Genomic DNA, 23,796 nt, shown 5'->3' with positions numbered 1-23,796 from the left:
TCACGGCCTCTCAGATGAGCGTCTTATCTCTTACAAGGCTCTAATCGTGATTGGCGCTGACAGGACGGTTCTAAATTTGTGTCAAGTAGTTTCAATTGTAGGGTGTTAGGGAAACACATTTTACTGGTACTTTCATACAGAATGCAGTACTGTAGTTTTATGTAATCTACTCAGTGTTGGATAATGTTTGATGATCCAAATAGTTGCCACCCTAGTCATCCTCTTGAAAACTTCAATTACACAATTCAACAGTTAAAAAAAAAAAGCTTAAACATGCATATACCTAAGACTTAATCTTTAAACGTGGCTATTTTGATGTTTGTTTTTTGATGGTATGCTAAAAAAAAAGATACATTCTGCTATTTAAAATACAAGAAACAAAGATCAGATATTGAACTTTGAAAGGTCCAATGTCTGTTTAACAGGCTGGCTCAATATTATTGGACAGGATCGGTCTAACACGAATAATGGGGAGTCGGCTTCGTGAATACATATATAGACTGTATAGATCTTGTTACTCTTCTAGTAACCTAATGTCTTTTTTTTAGCGGCCCCCGAAAGGGGAAAAGACGCTATTAGTTTTTTGTGGCCTGTCTGTCCGTCCGTCCGTCCCGTTTAGATCCCAAAAACTAGAAGAGAAAATGAAAATTAGACATCATGATATTTTAGATCATTCAAAATTCTGATGCAACGGCTACTCTTGACTTTTCCGAAAGTGAACCATCTAATTTTTAAAATTATATATGCAAGCAGATTTTTTAAAACAATTACACCACTTTTAAATGAAAAACTTCAGGGGAAGTAAGTCTTATTAAAAAGTTCACAGGCTTCTTCATTGATAAATCAAACTTCAGTCATAGATTCGCGCATTGGTACAAAAAAATTGCATCTAAGGTCACAATTGAAAAAGTATCAATGGATCATTATAAAATAGATTTTCCATTTATTAATTAATTCATAGAATAGAAAACTGATTCAAATGTTGTTTTTCAAAAGAATTTTAATACGAACTTCGTTTCAATAGTACGTTCAAAAAAAAAAAAAACGACCTACTCTTATAGCGCGCAGTTTTCACATATCCCCATTAGGCTATACACTTGACAACAATCTTAATTACAGTATATAGAGGCCAGACATAGATCTAGATTTAAATTTAATAGTATTAAACAATTTGAAAAAAATTACATTTATAATCCATTAAGAAAATAGTTTATGTCTCTTATAGCTTAGGGGTGCAGATTTATTTTTTATGTAAGCAGTAGTTTCACATCAAGAAGTGAATCTGATGCGAACAGCATAAGTGCACTGTAACCCAGTATAAGGCCTATTATCCTGATCATAAAATTGACCTAGGTCTAGCTCTAGATCTAGATCAATAACTAGTCTAGAGATCTAGTCTAGATGTAGACTAGATCTATATCATATCTAGAACTAGTCAAGAAATTTAGATTTTGTTTAGATCTATGTCTAGATTTCTAGATCTAGTCTAGATTGTAGACTGTAGTCTAGGCTATAGATTTAGTTATAGATCTTTATCTAGCGTCTATTTAGTCTAGACCTAAACCTAGTCTAGATCTAGTCTAGATCTAGCTTCAAGATCTAGAACTCTGTTATCTCAAAATAAAACATCGCCTCAGTCATTATCTGATAGTTCTGACACCCGTATTTCTTGGAAACATGGCTTCATTCAATAGAACACATAAAGATAAGGCCTACTCTATAAACATCTACAAATATCTTATTAAAATCCATGGGCATTTAATTTGTCCTTCCTTCTTAATACAGATATCTTTGATCACCGCCTGGGCTCTTGCTATGGTCTCGGCCATTCCTTATTCTAATTCCTCTCATTAGCGTTAGACTAGTGTCATGTGATGCCGGTCTTATATCTAGATGCTTTTTTTTTTTTTTAACTGATTAAAGGATTTACATTTCGGCATAAACAGTTCCAAAAAACTGGCCTACAGCCTGGCTAATAGATAATTACTGACTTGGAGTTTTTGAAGCCACGCGGAGATAGCTGGAAAAATGAAGCCAACAATTTTCTCTAATTAAAAGATGTAAACTAGATTTAGATGCGACACGAAAGTAGTATGCTAAATCTGGCTTCTTGCGGATGTGAAGATTGGCTTCGTTAACAAACCTGGTCGCTTGTCAAGTTTCTTTTTAAACTCGGTCAGTTATTACAGTAGTAATTAGTTTTTTTTTTCATCATCTCATTGATAAGTCTTGTATCACCCCAAGAGACAGTGCAATTAACACATTGGATCAACTTTCTGTGTTACTTTTTTTCTGTATGAATTCACTAGCATTGCCCACCGGCTACGCCCGTTGATTAGTTCCCAGGCTATATATTGTTGTCCCCTTCCGTTAGATTTGAACTGAATACAAAATGTTGTAGCCTTTGATGTTTAACAAAGATTGACTAACCCGGGGGCAATCGAGTCGACATGGCCAGGCAGTCAACCAGGTTTCATCCAATGGTACTTTGTTTCGGTTGATCTTTGGATTACACTTAAATAGTCAATAGAGTATGTCCCACGTCTAGAACTCGTACATTAAGTTTTACGGGCATGAACCTGATTTTTTTAGCGGCCCCCGAAATGGGAAAAGACGCTATTAGTTTTGTGTGGAATGTCTGTCCGTCCCGTTTAGATCTCGTAATCTAGAAAAGATATTTAAAATCTGATATCATGATATTTTAGACCTTTCAAAGTTCTGATGCAACGGCTACTTTTTTCTTTTCTGAAAGTGAAAAATTAAATTTTGTAAATCAACTATGCAAGCAGTTTTTTTTTTTCATAAAAATAGACAATTTTTTACAACTATTCACTATTAATAGTAACAAACACAGGAGGATATTTAGTAAGGGAGATGGTTATTCACAATATTTTAAACACATTTATGCAAACGGTTTTAGATTTTTTGTCAAATTTTTTTTTTTTTTACAAATGTATTGCTACGTTATATAAGCGCTGTCATACTAACTACTACGTTTACAAATATATTTTTTTACTTTTTTTTTCAGAGAAAAATCTATTAAATATCAGTGGAACATGATTTAAAACAACAATTAATAAGTATTTTTTCATATAATCGCGTGAACTGCAGGGCAGTACAGCATTTATAAAACACCTAACTAAGGATTTTTAAAAATATTTTTTTTTTATGAGGCTTTGAATAAGAGATTGGCCCTCTACAAAACAATCAGATCATTATATGAAATCAGTTAAGCCAGGTTCACATCTAACTTCACCTTCACTTTCACCTATCCCTTGGTCTGCTGAATCGTTGGGGCACCACACAGGATCTGTCAACCTTCTTTCTCCATTCTTCTCTGTCATTTGCCTTTGATAGAATTTCATTCAGGTATTCTTTCTGAAAATATTGAAACCTGCCTTTTTTACCTGCCTGGATGGACCACTTCGGGGGCCGATTTTGAGTTTGTGTTTTGTTGAATAGTTCAATTCTTGATCTTCCCCCTCCTTTTTTTCCAAATGGATTTTCATCTCAAAGATATAAGAATATTTGCCATTGGTTGAAATAGCTCGTTGGATTACTCAAACATCGCTTGGGGTTACATTTTTTTTTAGGCCACCAAGTAGTCTTGATTGTTGGCATGCTTTTTGTTTTTTTTAAACTTACTCAACTTTGTCGTCATCAACTTTGTGTGTGTTCTATTTTCAGAGCGAGCAGTTTTAAAGCTTCAAGGAGACCGTGGCAACGTGTCTAGCAAGTGGAACACATATTTTGATGACGTAAGTATGGCTATTTATTCCGTTCGGAGTTTAACTGTAATGGACTTTTATAAGTTATCGACTATACCAAACATCACTTTACCTTCGAAGTTTGCTTACCGCTTTCTTGTCCATACAGACGTCTGTTTTGAACAGAAGATAATGACGTGTTACGCGTACTCAGGTGTCAGTCTAGTCAGGCTTGAGAATTAGAGATTTACACTCTGATATGATTGATTTTCGGGGCTGATTCAGGAAACCCGTACTACTGAAGAAGAAGCAGTTGTACGGATTCGTCCTAGCATATGGAAAAAGAAATGCGCTTTTATCTATGTCTCCTCTCTATTTTATTAGGTTGTGCTTCTGTATTTGTAAGTTATAGTTCAGTGTTTTATGTATTATTGCTAGTTTACTTTTAAGTCTTCTGTACTGAAGTGTCTCTAAATGTAACGATTCTACTAATGGTGTTATTCTAGTCAAATGTGATTATTTATTTAAAATATCACGGCTCTATTCTGCGTCTATTCTAGTTTCTTAAGTTTTCTAGAGTTGAGGGGTCCCATACAGACCCAAACATATTCTTATATTGGTCTAATCAGGTTAGCATTTTAGTTTTATGTTCATATTTGATTTGTAGAATTAAAAAAACAACAACACTGATGCTTTGTTTGATTTTATAATCATGTCATCAATATTGGGATTCTATAATTTTCATTTAACTTAAGTTTTTAGTTTGTGTATCTGGTTAACCATGAATAAAATAAGTAGTTTTTATTTGTTTAAAGTTTTTTTTTTGTTTACTCTTAATAACTGGATGTTTTTTTTTGTTGGAAAAAGATGCTTTAATTTGATTTCCATTTCTGTCATTCTTCTAATTCTCTTTGAAATTCCAGTATGTTGTTTTTATTGTTCGATAAATTATGCAACCCTCTGCTAATAATCTGACATTTGTTCAAAAACTAATGCAACTAGGTCATTTATGTAAATTAGAAACTTTAGTGTGCCCTCAGACTGTTCTTTCATGCCCTCAGACTGCCTCAGACTGTTCCTTCATGCCCTCAGACTGTTCCTTCATGTACATGTGATTTTACTATTATTAATATTGATATGGAGCTATTTGTTATTACGGTTTGTTCTATCTGTCAGGAAATCCTGACTCCATAGCTAAAGGTCTTTAATAAAGTTTTTTTTTTTTGTCGCATATAACATACAAATTGGATTCTTGTCATTGATTTGTTTCCATCATTCATGAAATATATGATATATATGTGCCTGAAAAAACTTAATTAGCGAGATCCTAATAAACTTTTTCAAAGGTTTTGTTTCAATTCTGTTCATCAATACTAAGATCTAGAAATCTTGATTGGTCTATGTAATGGTGTGTGTGTGTGTTTCAAAAATGATTCTGAAAAAAAGGGAGCATTAATTGTTAGATGCTGAAGAAAGGGAGCATTAATTGTTAGATGCTGAAGAAAGGGAGCATTAATTGTTAGATGATGAAGAAAGGGAGCATTAATTGTTAGATGATGAAGAAAGGGAGCATTAATTGTTTGTTTTGTTGAATCATGCAAGATAAGCGGCTCTGTCATAATCTCTGTTAAGATCGAGAGACCATTCCAGCATGCCATAGTGTAAGGATGTGTTTTGATAGTGAGTTATGTACATTTAAATATATCACTTTAGTTCATCTCAAGTGAATTTGTCTATATTGTTATAAAAGTTACATTTAGTTTTGTTTAAAAAAAAAAAAGAAGTTTGTTCAAGTTATTTGAAGTTCTATATTAAGAATTGTATACGTCTACATCGTTGTAGTTGTACTAGCAATCTGGTGCTACAGGTCAACGACCTTCAACAACACTTGGTTCACATGACCTTATCAGACATCTAGGAATGACATTTTATCCTGTTTGATAGTACTGCAACACAGTTTTTGAATTAGTTTAGTAGGTCATAATCTTTACGTCTAAAACAAGGCGCCGAAGCGACTTCATTGAACACTTATCTTATACCAACTTGAATTCTTGAGTGTAAGACTAGTTAGTACATTGGTTTAGATCTATTGACATAGACATAAATGTGTAGGATTGGCCAAAGTCTTATTTAGAGTCTAAGATTGTCTAAAGTTTCTTACTTTATAATGGTCATGTAGGTAACTGTTGTCCAATACTTTGTTAATGCTCCATGCGTACTGTCTCCACATGACCAAGGTCCCTCTATCCAACTCTAAATAAGGGTTCTCAAATATTTGAATTCTTTGAAGACATCGGAGTGGCTATTTTATGCAGGTGTTATGTCGTCGCTCAATAAAGACAAAAGTAAAAAAAAAAAAAAAAGTGATCTAGATGTTCAGGGAAAAAACAAAAACGAATGAATGAAGGAGCCGAGTTCTTTGTTGCGAAATGTCTTCCGAGTGTCGGTTTGACCGTGAACCTGGCAGTCTGGCGGCCAATGGTTCGGACTCATGCTGTGTATATTTACTTAGTGAAAGGAAAGCTTTTTGGTTTTTGATATGATGGGTGCTGACATGGGAAAAAGCGTTTCAAGTAAATGAAACGGGGGGGGGGGGGGGGAGATCGAATGGAGAGTCTCATGGAAAAATGGAACAAGGAACACAATATATGTAGTGTAGGCCATTTAAAAACAAATTCACATGATGAATACATTATTAATGTGACAGATCAGTCCGCTACAACATTTTCCCACCACATGGCCGTTCTAGTCTTCTTCATAGTGTTGAACATGTGTCAACCTTTCATCCCACTATATCACAAGCACTATAGCACGATTGACCAGTCTATGATTTTTATTGCACTGGACTTGTTGATTCCACGGTACCAATGCGACATACCAAATGACCGTTTAGTATTTGAAGCTTAACCTTTGCAGAACTCGCAGAACTATATATGTCTCAATGTCAGTGTTTTCTACATGAAGTATTTACTCTGTCTGGAACATTTTCAACGCAACGCTGGTTTCACTAGTCTCTGGCTTCACTAGTCTCTGGCTTCACTAGTCTCTTGCTTCACTAGTCTCTTGCTTCAATAGACTTTTGCTTCCATAGACTCTTGCTTCACTACTTTCTTGCTTCACTAGTCTCTGGCTTCAATAGTCTCTGGCCTCACTAGTCTCTGGCTTCACTAGTCTCTGGCTTCACTAGTCTCTGGCTTCACTACTTTCTTGCTTCACTAGTCTCTGGCTTCACTACTTTCTTGCTTCACTAGTCTCTGGCTTCACTAGTCTCTTACTTCACTAGTCTCTAGGTTCACTAGTCTCTGGCTTCACTAGTCTCTGGCTTCACTACTTTCTTGCTTCACTAGTCTCTGGCTTCACTACTTTCTTGCTTCACTAGTCTCTGGCTTCACTAGTCTCTTACTTCACTAGTCTCTAGGTTCACTAGTCTCTGGCTTCACTAGTCTCTGGCTTCAATAGTCTCTGGCTTCAATAGTCTCTGGCTTCACTAGTCTCTTGCTTCACTAGTCTCTGGCTTCAATAGACTCTTGCTTCCATAGACTCTTGCTTCACTACTTTCTTGCTTCACTAGTCTCTGGCCTCACTAGTCTCTGGCTTCACTAGTCTCTGGCTTCACTACTTTCTTGCTTCACTACTTTCTTGCTTCACTAGTCTCTGGCTTCACTACTTTCTTGCTTCACTAGTCTCTGGCTTCACTAGTCTCTGGCCTCACTAGTCTCTGGCTTTACTAGTCTCTGGCTTCACTACTTTCTTGCTTCACTAGTCTCTTGCTTCACTAGTCTCTAGGTTCACTAGTCTCTGGCTTCATTAGTCTCTGGCTTCACTAGTCTCTTGCTTCCCTAGTCTCTGGCTTCACTAGTCTCTGGCTTCACTACTTTCTTGCTTCACTAGTCTCTTGCTTCACTAGTCTCTGGCTTCACTACTTTCTGGCTTCACTAGTCTCTGGCTTCACTAGTCTCTGGCTTCACTAGTCTCTGGCTTCACTAGTCTCTGGCTTCACTACTTTCTGGCTTCACTACTTTCTGGCTTCACTAGTCTCTGGCTTCACTAGTCTCGGCTTCACTAGTCTCTGGCTTCACTACTTTCTTGCTTCACTAGTCTCTTGCTTCACTAGTCTCTTGCTTCACTAGTCTCTTGCTTCACTACTTTCTGGCTTCACTACTTTCTGGCTTCACTAGTCTCTGGCTTCACTACTTTCTTGCTTCACTACTTTCTTGCTTCACTACTTTCTGGCTTTACAAGTCTCTGGCTTCACTAGTCTCTGGCTTCACCAGTCTCTAGCTTCCTGACACGACATGTCAATCTAGACTTGGCCGTAGACTTGCTGTTAGTACAAGTAGCATCCATTATGTGTTGGGCAGACGATAGGTAGAGTTACCGCTAGGCATCCAAGCAGGGACAGGCAACTCTCTACAGTCAGTACTCACTAAGCAGTAGACGTTAATCACTCTTCTGTGTAGAGTGTAGAGTCTAACAACGGGCTTGCTTAGAGTACATCACTTACATAGGTCTCTAATACTTTCCCGGCTAGTACGTACGACACTGGCGAATAAAATGGTTGTTTATAGTGATTGATGCTTTATACTTGGCTTCAGTACATTTTTGTTTGGGCCTAGATCGTCTCTCTATGCTCTGTTTTTCCATATCTCTATCAATTTATTCCAACAGCCTCAAAGTTTCACACAGTCAACTATCATATTAAAACTAGGTTATTCTTGGGAAACTTTAAAGTATAATCTATCTTTAAAAAATGAAAGGCGGTAGATTTATTCAATTTATTATATATATATATATATATATATATATATATATATATATATATATATATATATATATATATATATATATATATATATATATATATATATATATATATATATATATATATATATATATATATATATATACACAATTTTAAAGAGAGTGCTTTGTTCAGAATGTAACTACAGACCTTTTATATCATTGGATATACACGACGTTTTGAGTAACGTAGGTTGAAATATGACATATCTTTTATATATTAGATGGCGGATTTGATTAATATAAAAGTTATCTAAATATATTGGGAATCAATGAAGTAGAACATGACTTATTGATAGAATGGAATAATGTAGAATATGCATGATTTATTGATAGCGTGGGATAGTATTGATGTAAGATACATGACTTATTGATAGAATGGAATAAGTCAGAAGTAATGCTACTACGAGACTTTACATCTTCTTGAGGATTGCATTGAATGATGAAATGTGAGGTATCCTCTCCACCTGGTTCGTAATGTTCGCATCACCTGTCATGACCTGATAACTTCGTAGCTAAGACCTATCATGAATGTTGTCAACGACGAGGGAAGGGGAGAGAACAGAAAATCAGTAGTCTCCTGCCATGAGTTGTGAACAAGATTTGTCGGACCTGTTTCCCTTGCTAGATATTCTACATGCTTAATTTTTTAAATTATTTTTTAATACTCTTATTAAAGGAACAGACACACAATAAAGCAGTGAGATTCATAACAAACGAATATTCACATGTGATTAGACTAACACCATTCGTAAAATCGTTAATGTTAAAGGTACCCTTCAGGAAAGAAGACTTTAAAGTAGCAATGGAACATAAAACACTGAACCATAATCTTCAAATACAAAAACAAAACCTAATAAAATACTCAGAAAGACACAAAGATAAAGGCACATTTCTCGTTCCATGTGCTAGGACAAATGTATACAAATGCTCCTTCTTCCCTAGTGTTATTAGAGCATGGAATGGGTTGCCTAAGTCAACCAGGAAAACTAATGACTTGGCAGAATCGAACTCATTGATTAACATGCATGACTAGATCGACCTACGGACACGTCTTCTTTTGAAGCAACGTCTGTATTTTATAAGATAAGATATGAATGTCGGACATTTTAATACCGAACAATTAGAGTTTGATCATACAGATAACCAAAAAAAAAAAAAAATAAATAAAAAAATTGAGTTTTCCACATGTAGACTATATTGTCCAAGTTTCTTGCTCCTATTCTGACAAGCCTCTTGCTATTGTATACATCAGTTCTCATTCGGTTATTTCATCTTCATACTATAGAACTAGGTTGTTACTGAGCCCATGAGCTAGGAATGAGAAGAAGTATACAGTGCTGCTAAATTAGGTCATCCGCCCCCCCCCCCAGTCATTGAGTGAAAAATCCTGCGCCATTACTTTTTGCTTTATTTACGATTCCGAATAAATAAAAGCGTTGGGTCACTCTGGAAATAAATCGTGCAAATGACGTCATGCCTTTGTGAGCGTAAACAAATGAGCTGGTGAAGTTCACGCTATTCCCGTTGGACCTGTTCGTGAGGCTTACATTCCTAACGACATTCGTGATTAGTCAATAGAAGTCAAATTATAGTCACTTTCAGTATGTGGTTGTAGAAAATCGTTGGACTAGTATTTATTATCCCGAAGAAAACTTTGTTTTACAGTACCGTTGTGTGTTATAATGGACCTCATTCACCAATCGTAAACAAACACCATTTAGCCACGTGGTGCTTTATCTCTTCTATATAATTTACGATCTCATGTTTAATTCATGATGGTTGTCACGTGACAGTTTTTCCCCCCATTGTTTTATCAATAAGATCACGTGACTAAATGTTGTTTGTTTACGATTGGTGAATGAGGTCCATTGTCAGTTCAACATTACAAGAAGAAAACAAAATGAAAGACGGTACTTTATAAAAAAAAAAAAAACAAAGCTTATAAGTATAATTGTATCAGTTTGTTTGGATCAGTCATTTAATGAAATGTGCACTAGATCTAGACCAGTGGTCTTCAACGGGGGCGATATCGCCCCCTAGGGGGCGTTTTCGAGATTTTGGGGGGCGCTGAGAGCCAAAGGGGCGGTAGGGGGGCGCTGGGCACACAATGGGGCGGTAAGGGGGCGCTGGGCATAAAGGCGGAAAGAAGAATCTAAAGGTGCTCTGAAACAAAACAAATTTAAAAGTTCTTGAACATTATAGCTGGGAAACTAAATATAGACAAATTATAGTTAACTTGCTTTTAATTTAAGAACAGAAACAGCGTTAGAAATTGAGTTCGGGAATCCCATTTTCTATTTTTAGCGGCCCCCGAAAGGGGAAAAGACGCTATTAGTTTTGTGCGAAATGTCTGTCCGTCTGTCCGTCCGTCCCGTTTAGATCTCGTAAACTAGAAAAGATATTGAAAATCCGACATCACAATATTTGAGACCATTCAAAGTTCTGATGCAACGGCTACTTTTTTTTTTCTGAAAGCGAAAAATCTAATTTTTAAAATCAGTTATGCAAGCAGTTTTTTTTAAAGAGAAAAAGCTAATTAGTATGCATGATAAGTTAGACCTAACTTAAAACGAATAGTAATCTTGTAAACTTCATTTTTGTGGATTTTTATTCTCCATCGCGAATTTTCATCATTCGAATAAGAGATTCGGCCTTTTCAAAACAATTACATCAATTATAAGACTTCAGTTAGGCCACAAAAACAGATGAACTTTACATCATCTGCCCTATAGACCACAAGGTCTGAAAGGGGAAGTAGTTAGGCCAGGTTCACATCTAACTTTGCATTCACTTGTACCTATCCTTTTATCTGCTGTACCGTTGGGGCACTACACAAGATCTGTCAACCTTCTTTCTCCATTCTTATCTCTCATTTGTCTTTGATATAATTTCATTTGGATGTTCTTTCTGAAAATATTGAAGCCTGCCTGGGTGGACCACTTCGGCGGCCGATTTTGAGTTTGTGTTTCCACACAAACTGTCTTTGTAATCTTGTTAAATTCTTACTCTTTTGCTGTGATTAGTGAATATTTATTGTCCTAGGATTTCGCGCGTATAAACATTTAAGATTTGAGAAACAAAGTAGGTAATACGCCTTTTAGATTATATTTTATTTTATCTACATATGTTAATATATTGATATGTAAATGTTATTTGCAAAAAAAAAAACATTAAAGGTAACATTTAACAGAATAACTTAACTTTTTAAAAACAAAAAACATTGATAAAATGTTGTTACGAAAACTCACTGGTATGTCATGTAATATTTCCTTGAGATTTAGTGAATTGCCACTAGAATAAAAGTAAGTTCTACTTTGATGGCATTTTCAGATGAGGTTATGAAACCAAGTCGACTTCACGAACTTATAGCGATATCCAAAAATAATTTAAGAATATTCCTGAACAATTATAAAAATCTACAATTAAAACAATATTAAAAACAAAAAAAAAACCGGTAAAGCAGGATATGTTTTAATGGCTTCTTATAGCTTTTAAAAATTTTTATGACATTGTTGAAAAATTGATTAAAACTAAATTTATTTTAAAACATATGTAACACAAATAGACTTTTTTTTCTGTTAGAGATGAAATATTATTTCAAAATTGTCTAGTTATGTAGCTTATGAGGACATATAGAAAACCATCAGTGGTTGGATGCTACAATGACTTCATAGGTAATATAGAATAAAGAACAAATCTATTCACTATTCACATTGTGAGTTATGATACACAAGAAAAGTTTAGCCCGCAATTTCATTTCTATTTGAATCTAATTATACAACTGTAAATAAAATACAAATCCATGCCTAAAATAAGCGCATCTTTCAATAGTTTTATGAAACAAATGATAAAAAAGGTGTTAGACTCTTGTTGTAAAATGAAGTTCGCTGGATTTCGAAATGGGTTTGTTAATTGTTATGGCTCGTTTTTTTAAGCTCTTAAATAATTATTTTGTTTTTGAGAAACGGGAAGATTCAATGGATGGCGATGACTTAAAGCAGGCTAAAAAAAAAATTGTTTTACATGGTAGGCATCTAACGCAAATGAATGAAACGAACCTCCGACTGCTAGGAAAGAGATTGACTTTTATTGATAATATCATTTTCTCTTTTATCGTGATATTAAATCTATTTTACAGAGTTTTACAATCTCACATAACTTGTTTGTTGACAAATGAATTACTGCCTAATGACACCGATATCTATGCAATTCACATAACAATGCTCTATGAAAAATAAGATTCGCTTCTAAAAATTAAACATATATATATATATATATATATATATATATATATATATATATATATATATATATATATATATATATATATATATATAAATGACAATTATTAAACATCTGTTACTGATGTTCAAATTGAGTTGCATGAAAAATTAGATTTACAAAACTATGTCTTCAGTAAAAAGAATGTAAACATAGGAGGCACACTGTGGCGTAGCTCGGGTGGGGGAAGTTTAAAAATCCCCCGGGCCCCCATTTAAGGAAGGGGGCCAAATATAAAGCAAAATGCAGCGGCTCCCAAAGATGTCAAGCCCCCTAGCCCCAAACGATGAAAATTCCTTGTTACGCCCCTGGAGGCACAACAAAGATGTGGCTGCATTTAAATGTTTCAGTAAAATTCCAAAACTGTGGTCGAAATTGGAATTATGTTTTAGCTTTTCAGTAAACCTAGATTTAGTACGTTACAAAGTTAATGAATAAGCAAAGAAATAGACTGGATGTAGCCACTAGAAGAGACCTTTGCCTTACTTTGGCAAATTTAAAGCTTAAAATTCCTAATATTGTCAGATTGCATGGGGCACAAGGTATCCATTAGCTTGATTTCTTTTTGTAGTGAATTCAGCAATAATAATATTTATATTAAAAAATAAAACTAAATTTACTATTAAACCTAAAAACAGTAGGCCCTAATATTCAAAAAATTAAACGGAGACTATTCTTAGGATTTTAAAGAAAGTCTTTACAATTTTTGTGTGTAATCACTGCAAATTATTTGATATAATTTTTGTATAATGATAATATTGGCTGTTTTTGCCTTTAATTCCGAAGATTACGGCTGAGTCCAGTGTTTTACATAACTACACAAACCCAACTGCGACCTACATATTTTCCCGAATATTATGCAGACAAAGCCGTTGTATGCTGGTGTTCTATTTAAGTTTTCTTTCCGTCTTTTGTCTTCAATAATGGCTTTTCTTTGAGTTTCAAATGTTTGTCCCGCAGTTTTTGTAAGAGCTCTCCAACTGTTTCTCTCAGAGGCTATCTCCTGCCAGAGAATGCTGCCAGGTACTTTCCTCTATGCCAGTGAGAGCGAAATGGCGCCTGAATAAATCTTTATGGCGCTCACGGGGGAGGGGGGCACCTCTGTAACTCAGTCCTCCTCAAAGTTCGTCAGTCATAGGCCAAGGAGTTCACAACAATCGCCTTTGGCATGCGGTCGTCTTTCAAGCGGGATAAGTGACAGCATAAAATTAATAAATAGATGATATTTTGTTCAAATTTGCCTTCTCACGCTTCTTTATAAGTGTTTTTCTTAGAGGGGGGCGCTTGCGGATTTTTTTAAAGAAATAATTCGAAAAAGGGGGCGGTAGGCCAAAAAAGGTTGAAGACCACTGATCTAGACCAACAATAACATATCTGTGTGATTAGAAATAGTTTTACCAATAGTTTTTTGTTTAGCGCAATTTCATGCCTTTAGCTTTCTGAATGCGCTATGATCCTACCACTTAACATATCTGTGTGATTAGAAATAGTTTTACCAATAGTTTTTTGTTTAGCGCAATTTCATGCCTTTAGCTTTCTGAATGCGCTATGATCCTACCACTTAACATATCTGTGTGATTAGAAATAGTTTTACCAATAGTTTTTTGTTTAGCTCAATTTCATGCCTTTAGCTTTCTGAATGCGCTATGATCCTACCACTTAACATATCTGTGTGATTAGAAATAGTTTTACCAATAGTTTTTTGTTTAGCTCAATTTCATGCCTTTAGCTTTCTGAATGCGCTATGATCCTACCACTTAACATATCTGTGTGATTAGAAATAGTTTTACCAATAGTTTTTTGTTTAGCTCAATTTCATGCCTTTAGCTTTCTGAATGCGCTATGATCCTACCACTTAACATATCTGTGTGATTAGAAATAGTTTTACCAATAGTTTTTTGTTTAGCTCAATTTCATGCCTTTAGCTTTCTGAATGCGCTATGATCCTACCACTTAACATATCTGTGTGATTAGAAATAGTTTTACCAATAGTTTTTTGTTTAGCGCAATTTCATGCCTTTAGCTTTCTGAATGCGCTATGATCCTACCACTTAACATATCTGTGTGATTAGAAATAGTTTTACCAATAGTTTTTTGTTTAGCTCAATTTCATGCCTTTAGCTTTCTGAATGCGCTATGATCCTACCACTTAACATATCTGTGTGATTAGAAATAGTTTTACCAATAGTTTTTTGTTTAGCTCAATTTCATGCCTTTAGCTTTCTGAATGCGCTATGATCCTACCACTTAACATATCTGTGTGATTAGAAATAGTTTTACCAATAGTTTTTTGTTTAGCGCAATTTCATGCCTTTAGCTTTCTGAATGCGCTATGATCCTACCACTTAACATATCTGTGTGATTAGAAATAGTTTTACCAATAGTTTTTTGTTTAGCGCAATTTCATGCCTTTAGCTTTCTGAATGCGCTATGATCCAACCACTTAACATATCTGTGTGATTAGAAATAGTTTTACCAATAGTTTTTTGTTTAGCGCAATTTCATGCTTTTAGCTTTCTGAATGCGCTATGATCCAACCACTTAACATATCTGTGTGATTAGAAATAGTTTTACCAATAGTTTTTTGTTTAGCGCAATTTCATGCTTTTAGCTTTCTGAATGCGCTATGATCCAACCACTTAACATATCTGTGTGATTAGAAATAGTTTTACCAATAGTTTTTTGTTTAGCGCAATTTCATGCTTTTAGCTTTCTGAATGCGCTATGATCCAACCACTTAACATATCTGTGTGATTAGAAATAGTTTTACCAATAGTTTTTTGTTTAGCTCAATTTCATGCTTTTAGCTTTCTGAATGCGCTATGATCCAACCACTTAACATATCTGTGTGATTAGAAATAGTTTTACCAATAGTTTTTTGTTTAGCGCAATTTCATGCTTTTAGCTTTCTGAATGCGCTATGATCCAACCACTTAACATATCTGTGTGATTAGAAATAGTTTTACCAATAGTTTTTTGTTTAGCTCAATTTCATGCTTTTAGCTTTCTGAATGCGCTATGATCCAACCACTTAACATATCTGTGTGATTAGAAATAGTTTTACCAATAGTTTTTTGTTTAGCGCAATTTCATGCTTTTAGCTTTCTGAATGCGCTATGATCCAACCACTTAACATATCTGTGTGATTAGAAATAGTTTTACCAATAGTTTTTTGTTTAGCGCAATTTCATGCTTTTAGCTTTCTGAATGCGCTATGATCCAACCACTTAACATATCTGTGTGATTAGAAATAGTTTTACCAATAGTTTTTTGTTTAGCTCAATTTCATGCTTTTAGCTTTCTGAATGCGCTATGATCCAACCACTTAACATATCTGTGTGATTAGAAATAGTTTTACCAATAGTTTTTTGTTTAGCGCAATTTCATGCTTTTAGCTTTCTGAATGCGCTATGATCCTACCACTTAACATATCTGTGTGATTAGAAATAGTTTTACCAATAGTTTTTTGTTTAACGCAATTTCATGCTTTTAGCTTTCTGAATGCGCTATGATCCTAGCACTTAACATATCTGTGTGATTAGAAATAGTTTTACCAATAGTTTTTTGTTTAGCTCAATTTCATGCCTTTAGCTTTCTGAATGCGCTATGATCCAACCACTTAACATATCTGTGTGATTAGAAATAGTTTTACCAATAGTTTTTTGTTTAGCGCAATTTCATGCTTTTAGCTTTCTGAATGCGCTATGATCCTACCACTTAACATATCTGTGTGATTAGAAATAGTTTTACCAATAGTTTTTTGTTTAGCGCAATTTCATGCTTTTAGCTTTCTGAATGCGCTATGATCCTACCACTTAACATATCTGTGTGATTAGAAATAGTTTTACCAATAGTTTTTTGTTTAGCGCAATTTCATGCTTTTAGCTTTCTGAATGCGCTATGATCCTACCACTTATCAGAATCAGTTGGGGAAAAGGGATGGGATGTGAATGATTCCTTGATCGCTTTTTAAATGCACGACTTGAATTCGAATTCGAGGGCTCAAGCCACCTCAAGCCAAAACACTAACCACTGCGCCAGCAAAGTGATTATGAAGTAGGTTTTATAGTGATCTAGTGTTAGTTTCAAACTATTAAGCGACGACCTAATTCTCTACACAAAGTAAAATTGGGAATGATTCTGTCGAGTACAATTTCTTTCCCTTGTTCGCTACCAAACACACTAATTAATTACCAATAGTTAATTAACTATTTTTTTAATATTGTTTCTCGTTTTGTCAGAGAAGAATGTGAATGATAGCTTGATCGCTTTTTAAATGCACGACTTGAATTCGAATTCGAGGGCTCAAGCCACCTCAAGCCAAAACACTAACCACTGTGCCAGCAAAGTGATTATGAAAATAAGTTTTATAGTTATCTATCGTTAGTTTCAAACTATTAAGCGACGACCTAATTCTCTACATAAAGTAAAAATGGGAATGATTCTGTCGAGTACAATTTCTTTCCCCTGTTCGCTACCAAACACTCTAATTAATTACCAATAGTTAATTAACTATTTTTTTTATATTGTTTCTCGTTTTGTCAGTGCCAAGAAATAATTGTGCAAAGTCTCAACTTGATGCGAGATTGGGTCTGGAAGAAATCATGTGCACCAACTGTTTACCAGACAGACATACAGACAGACAAAATGAGTTGATACAAGCTTTGTTAAAATACAATGACATGTTCATCTCACATTTCTCCCAACACCAAGCGAACTCATGTCAAAGTCTTCAATAAACTGAGTTCTTGGCCCTGTCAATTTGAGATGTTTTTTTTGTTGTTGATTGTTGAGATGTGCAAGTCACTGGGTATTGAAGTAAAAATTGTGCCTCAAAACAATGTTGGCGGTATCTGCTTAATGTGATATTAAGACTCTAAGTATTCTCCACGCCACTGACCGTCCGATCTGAGTTGCTGTTGGCCCCATTCTAATGTTGGCTTACTGTTTCAGTCAAGCCTGAAGGAGGACGAGGTCGTCCTGATCTACAACCGTGTGCCCAAAACTGGGAGCACCTCCTTCGCTGGCATCGCCTACGACCTGTGTACCATCAACAAGTTCCATGTGATACACGTCAACATCTCAAAGAACCAGAGAGTTCTGGGATTATCAGACCAGGTGAGTCCACGATGGTGATGTACTATAAAACTATTGGCTCGTTTATTTGATTCCATTTGACACTTAGATCTAGACTAGTTATGTACTTATGTGTCCAAGAAAGTGCAGACTGCAATCTTGTAAGCCAGGGGTTTGCTTTCTTCTCACACGTGACAGAAATAAGCTCAAGGGATTGGACAGTGTTCTGGCCAAATAAAAATGTTTACATTTATTTTGGAGATTCTCATCTATAGCGGAAAGACTATAAATAGCTAGCACTTTGGTATATCCGGTGCCAGAAGAAAGAACGTGATGTGTTAAGGTTTCTTTAAGTTCTATGAGAATTTTGTTGCACTTTTTAGAACTGCACTCGCCGATTTCTAAGCTCATTTATTTATAGCTCATTTTTTTTTTAAAGTTGGCAAAATTAAAATTCAGGTTTACGCCTTTGAATCGTTTAGTTTATTTTTTAAATCCCCCAATATTACAATTATCGAGACAGGATATATATACAGAAAAAAAAAGGCGTAGAAAAAAAAAAGGGGTCAGGGGTTCACACTATTGGTCAGTTGTATAACATTACCTTTCGTGAGCATTAAAGCTACGAGTCCTTTCTACAACATTTGGTCTATTTAACCAACAAGGTCCAGAGAACGTTTGTACCTTAGACTTGAGTTTTAAAAATACGTTTATATAATTGTGTCATTAACACGCTCTGTAATCACTTGAGCCCAGTTAAAAGTCACGTGATCGCCGCTCCAAAAAGTATTGTTCAGAATCCCGAAACGAACTCGTAAGACATGTTTCAATGATCGAGTCCTGTATTCTGAAAGTACTATTTCAAAAAGAACCAAGTACTTTTGACGAAGTCTGTGTCTTATTAAGAAGAAAGAGAGAGACTCTTCAAGCCTTGTCTGGCTCCAAGACTAGCCCGAGTACAATCATCATAAACTTGACATTTACGGCCCGGTCTTTGTCCGGCCTAGCACGTGATCAGATTGACTAGCGACGTTGTTCGCGTTCAAATCACTGGCGGGTTTGGTCTATGTACTGGGCTGACCTCTTAGGATCGTCTCCTCGTGCAAGCCGTTTTTATGTTAGTAGCCCTTAAACTCACACCACAGCAAGCACCTGAGACTGGAAAAACAATCACAGTTTAAAACTGTGCGCTAGACATAGTAAGGTGGTGGCTGGGTAGCTGGATGCTATACATTAAAACTTTAAAGCAGCGGTTCTCAACCTTTTATGCTCGGCGACCCCTTTTTACAATCCACCTTGTGCCGCGACCCCCCCCCCCCCCAACACACACACATACAGCAATAGAATAGTAGACCCCTGGCAAATCGTCATTCGACCCCCAAGGGGGTCGCGACCAACAGGTTGAGAACCCCTGCTTTAAAGGCTATGCATGCTTTATTTGGTTCGCGCGCACTTTAACAAAGACGATCAACACAAGGTTATCAGAAGACAAGAATCCCTGAACAAATACTTTCCCCCCAAGCGTAAACGGGCCAGTTTTTGGTGCGCAACTTGCTATGTTGAGATTTATTGTGTCTCAGTTGCCTTTTTTAAAAAAATATAATAGTAATCATCCGAAGCTACAGTGTAGGTTTTTTTTTTCTATTAATTTACACAATAAATAAATAAATATTTTTTTAATAAATGAGCGTTCTCATTCTGGTATCACTTCGAGACGAGAAGTAGTTCTCTTGTTGGTATCACTTCGAGACGAGAAGTAGTTCCCTTGTTGGTATCACTTCGAGACGAGAAGTAGTTCTCTTGTTGGTATCACTTCGAGACGAGAAGTAGTTCTCTTGTTGGTATCACTTCGAGTAGTTCTCTTGTTGGTATCACTTCGAGACGAGAAGTAGTTCTCTTGTTGGTATCACTTCGAGACGAGAAGTAGTTCTCTTGTTGGTATCACTTCGAAACGAGAAGTAGTTCTCTTGTTGGTATCACTTCGAGACGAGAAGTAGTTCCCTTGTTGGTATCACTTCGAGACGAGAAGTAGTTCCCTTGTTGGTATCACTTCGAGACGAGAAGTAGTTCTCTTGTTGGTATTACTTCGAGACGAGAAGTAGTTCCCTTGTTGGTATCACTTCGAGACGAGAAGTAGTTCTCTTGTTGGTATCACTTCGAGACGAGAAGTAGTTCTCTTGTTGGTATCACTTCGAGACGAGAAGTAGTTCCCTTGTTGGTATTACATCGACCCTGTCCTTCCTCGTTAGTAAAATATCTGATTGACGTCATACAATGGAAAAATAGTGCAAAAGGAAACAGGAAAAGATGTGCTTTTTTTTCTTTTTCTTTTTCTTTTTTTTGTGTTCAGCGTTTTCCTACCTGAGAACGACTCAAAACTCACATGAGTAGATGTTAAAGGCTGAACAAGGGAAGATAAAGCGGGGGGATGTGGGCAGAAGACCGATCCACGTGTGATTCTAGGAGATTGAAAGCTGAAATTCATTGAAGTATCATGTTAAAATCATTAGGCATCCCGCAATTTTATTTCTTTTCATACTTTTTCTACATTGCAATAGAAGGTTGTATATATCGATATATCTGTTAATCAGTGATGCCCAAACTACGGCCCGCGGGTCAAATCCGGCCCGCGACGTGGCTCCATCCGGCCCGCCGAAACATCGGCACAAAGTGAAGAAAATTTTTAAAAAGGTTGAAAAATGTATTTTTGATACGTTAGGACTTTTTCTTGGATGGATTTCATTCTAATCAAATATATTCTAATATTCATATTATTTTTTTTATAATGAACACAACTTTTATTTTGTTCGGTGACAAGTGTTGACAGTTGTTTTAGGTTCTTGGATAATTCCGCTGCTGTCTTGAGCTAGTCGTGCTCTAAACATGTTGTGTGTAATATAGGGCATCAATTCGGTATCAATTTTGGTAACGTTCATTTGATATCAAAGAGAATAATACGTACCATTTAATATTTGTGAGTTAATGGTAGAGCCGTAGGAACAAAAACTAGATTATGAATGTAGATTGTTGGTTTGAGCCTCAAAGAAAAAAATCGCCAAATTACGCCTAGTTGAGTGAGTTGAGCGACTGACGAGAAAAGAGATAAGATTTGTGCCCACGGTAAGGGCAAACTACAGAGTTGTTTTAACTTATGAGAAATGAAGCGTTAAAAAATTGTTTTCTAGCAGTGATGAAAGAATTTGTCCTGGGAAGAAAAACAGTTAAAGCATTGCAAACGATTGGACGATATTGGTACGAATTTCCATTCAAAACTAAACGACAGAGCAGCAGATTTTGAACTGTTTTCTGTTGCCACTGAGGACTGCCCCGACAGATCTGCAAATGGAGCTGATTGACTTACACAGCCAGACATTCCTGCTTGAGAAATTTAGAGCAATGCAAACAAGAGATTTCTTCAATGATGTGTATGAAGGAACTTTTCAAATTTCCGAAATCAAGTGTTAAGGACATTCAGACAATTGAAATGTTTACAAGCACTTCATTGATTAGACATCATTAGACAAACTTTTCATTGATAAAACAGATGAAAGCGATCTTACATAATTGTCTAGAACTGCTACGGGTTTGTAATTATAGTTTGTAATAAAACTATTTAAAATGGATTATTCGCTATTTCATTTTTAAAAATTTATTCCATGATGTGGCCCGGGACACGAGTGTCGAAAATTAAAATGGCCCGCCGGTCGAAAAAGGTTGGGCATCACTGTGTTAAATAAAGGCCATTTATGTTGTTAGAAAATAAGTTTTGGAACTTTATCCAAGTTTTTCTATATGAAATGAAGTGCTACACCATTAAGGTTAAGACGAGAGCTACAACTGAACACACAACCACAATCAGAAAGTAGTTTGAGACGCGCTGATTTATGACATGCTTATTGAATGGGCTGCAATGTAAAGTGATGGCATTGAGAGAGACGGGGGGAGTAAGGAAAACAGCGAGTTTTTTTTCTTCTATTGCACAACTTCCGCTCTCTAGACGTCTGCTTCTGCTGTCTATGGATTTTAAAAATACGGACGGGAAATGTTCGTGATGAATGGTGTTTAAATTAAATTTGCGGTTTACGTCACGTGTGACCATTTAAACGCAGCACGCGCGCGCACAGACCCACGGCTACATATACTTTTATGTCTACCCACGTCCTTAAGCAAGGTAATTAAGTGTTTTAGAAAATGCCATTTGTCTGAATGCCAACTCTAATCATGCACGCCATTTTCGTCCAGAGTTTGGGAATGGATGAATGGAACACGTTTGTTTCTTGCAAAGTTAGCCTTTGCTAAATCGTGTAAGTTGGCCGCGCCCCAACGTTGGCCTTTGTAATGTCATCTTTTTTTTTTTTGTTGCTTTGGCATTAAAAAAAATACTCCCCAAGTTCTACAGGTTAATGATTAGGCTTATTAGCTGCTGTGGGAAATCTATCAGTCTTGGTGTGGCTGCAGTTGACTGGCATGTTTTTTTAAATATCATTTTGTGTGCGCTATAAAAACTTCATAAATCTTTGACTTGCTAGTTGGTTAGTAGCCCTCAGCTAGAAGCCAGCAAGTCTGATACGAATATTCCACTTGGAATCAATGTACTAGAACATAAAAGTTCCCCTTTCAGACCTTCCGGTCTATAGAGCAGATGATGTTAAGGTCGTCTGTTTCTTTGGCCAACGGTAAACGAGCAGGGTGTCATGTGGCCAGCACAACGACCAACCGTCTTTACTTTCCCCAACTAAAGTCAGGTACCCATTACAGTTAGATGAACTCAGGGGGTGCCCTAAAAATCCCCAAATTCAAAATCCCAGTTTTCATCGAGATTTGAACCCAGGACCTCAGGTTCAGAAGTCAAGCGCTTAACCACTCAGCCATCGCGCCCTTTTTTTTTAAGCCACGTACTACAGGTTTCTGTCTGTACAGAGACGTGGAAACCCTAATAAAACATGGCCGTCTTCCTGGATCGTGCTCAAGAGACTTAAGTCTTATTTCGAAGCCTTAGAGAATGACCAGTGCTCTAAAAATAAATGAAGATAAAGAAATTAAATCTTAATTTGATTGATAAGTACGCCTAATGTCCAGTTGATATTTTCTTAAATCTCGTTCTTCTGACACCTTCAAAGAAACAGAAAAATCTCACCAGACCCTCGAACTGTAAACAAAATGAAATAGAAGCCAATAATGTTTAAACTGCTGAAATTGTTGTGCTCTCACAAATTTTGTGGCGTAGTTTCTGTTTTGACAATGTCCTTGGGGGCTAGTTCAGGGCTTGACCTTCTCTGGCAGCTCCGCTCACACGTAAATGTTCATAATTACCGTAAGTTCGCCTTGCCATTCCATCACTCACTGTCCGTGTATCGTAGAACATCTCCCTGCTTGCTGCAGGTGCATCTATATTGGACATTTTTTTTGGTTTCCCTGTCTGATGAAGCAGGTGTAGTGTGTATGGGGGAGGGGAGAAGGTGTGTGATAGTCTTCATTTCCTTTATGTTCAGCTGTCTGAGCATCTCTTGGATTATCTTTTGTCTTCACTTTGTCATAGTCTCTTTTAAGTTTTACTTGCCGCCGTGAAGAGGATGAATACACAAGAGAAATATGCAAACAAAATATCTCTAGAGCTTCCATAGCATGAGGGATCATTTGAAGCAAAACAATATCTCTAGAGCTTCCATGGCATGAATCAAGAATCATTTGAAGCAAAACAACATCTCTATAGCTTCCATGGCATGAATCAGGAATCATTTGAAGCAAAACAATATCTCCATAGCTTCCATGGCATGAATCAGGAATCATTTGAAGCAAAACAATATCTCTATAGCTTCCATGGCAATGAATCAGGAATCATTTGAAGCAAAACAACATCTCTATAGCTTCCATGGCAATGAATCAGGAATCATTTGAAGCAAAACAATATCTCTATAGCTTCCATGGC

At 36.1% G+C, this 23,796-nt stretch overlaps 1 protein-coding gene across 1 annotated transcript in view; it reads left to right on the top strand.

The window, feature by feature from the left end:
- The first annotated feature begins 17,585 nt into the window (after window positions 1-17,585).
- LOC106072077 (heparan sulfate 2-O-sulfotransferase 1-like) overlaps window positions 17,586-23,796 on the top strand; it is a 73,092-nt gene continuing 66,881 nt past the window's right edge. The window contains exons 1-2 of the mRNA XM_056041180.1: window positions 17,586-17,633; window positions 17,745-17,909. Of these exons, the coding sequence (XP_055897155.1) occupies window positions 17,586-17,633; window positions 17,745-17,909 (213 nt within the window). The remainder of the gene's footprint in view (window positions 17,634-17,744; window positions 17,910-23,796) is intronic.

The sequence above is a fragment of the Biomphalaria glabrata genome, chromosome 9 (assembly GCF_947242115.1).
Source record: "Biomphalaria glabrata chromosome 9, xgBioGlab47.1, whole genome shotgun sequence".
In the NCBI taxonomy this organism is placed as follows: domain Eukaryota; kingdom Metazoa; phylum Mollusca; class Gastropoda; family Planorbidae; genus Biomphalaria; species Biomphalaria glabrata.
The sequence above is the reverse complement of the archived record's forward strand: the minus strand, read 5'-3'. Positions and strand labels throughout refer to the sequence as shown.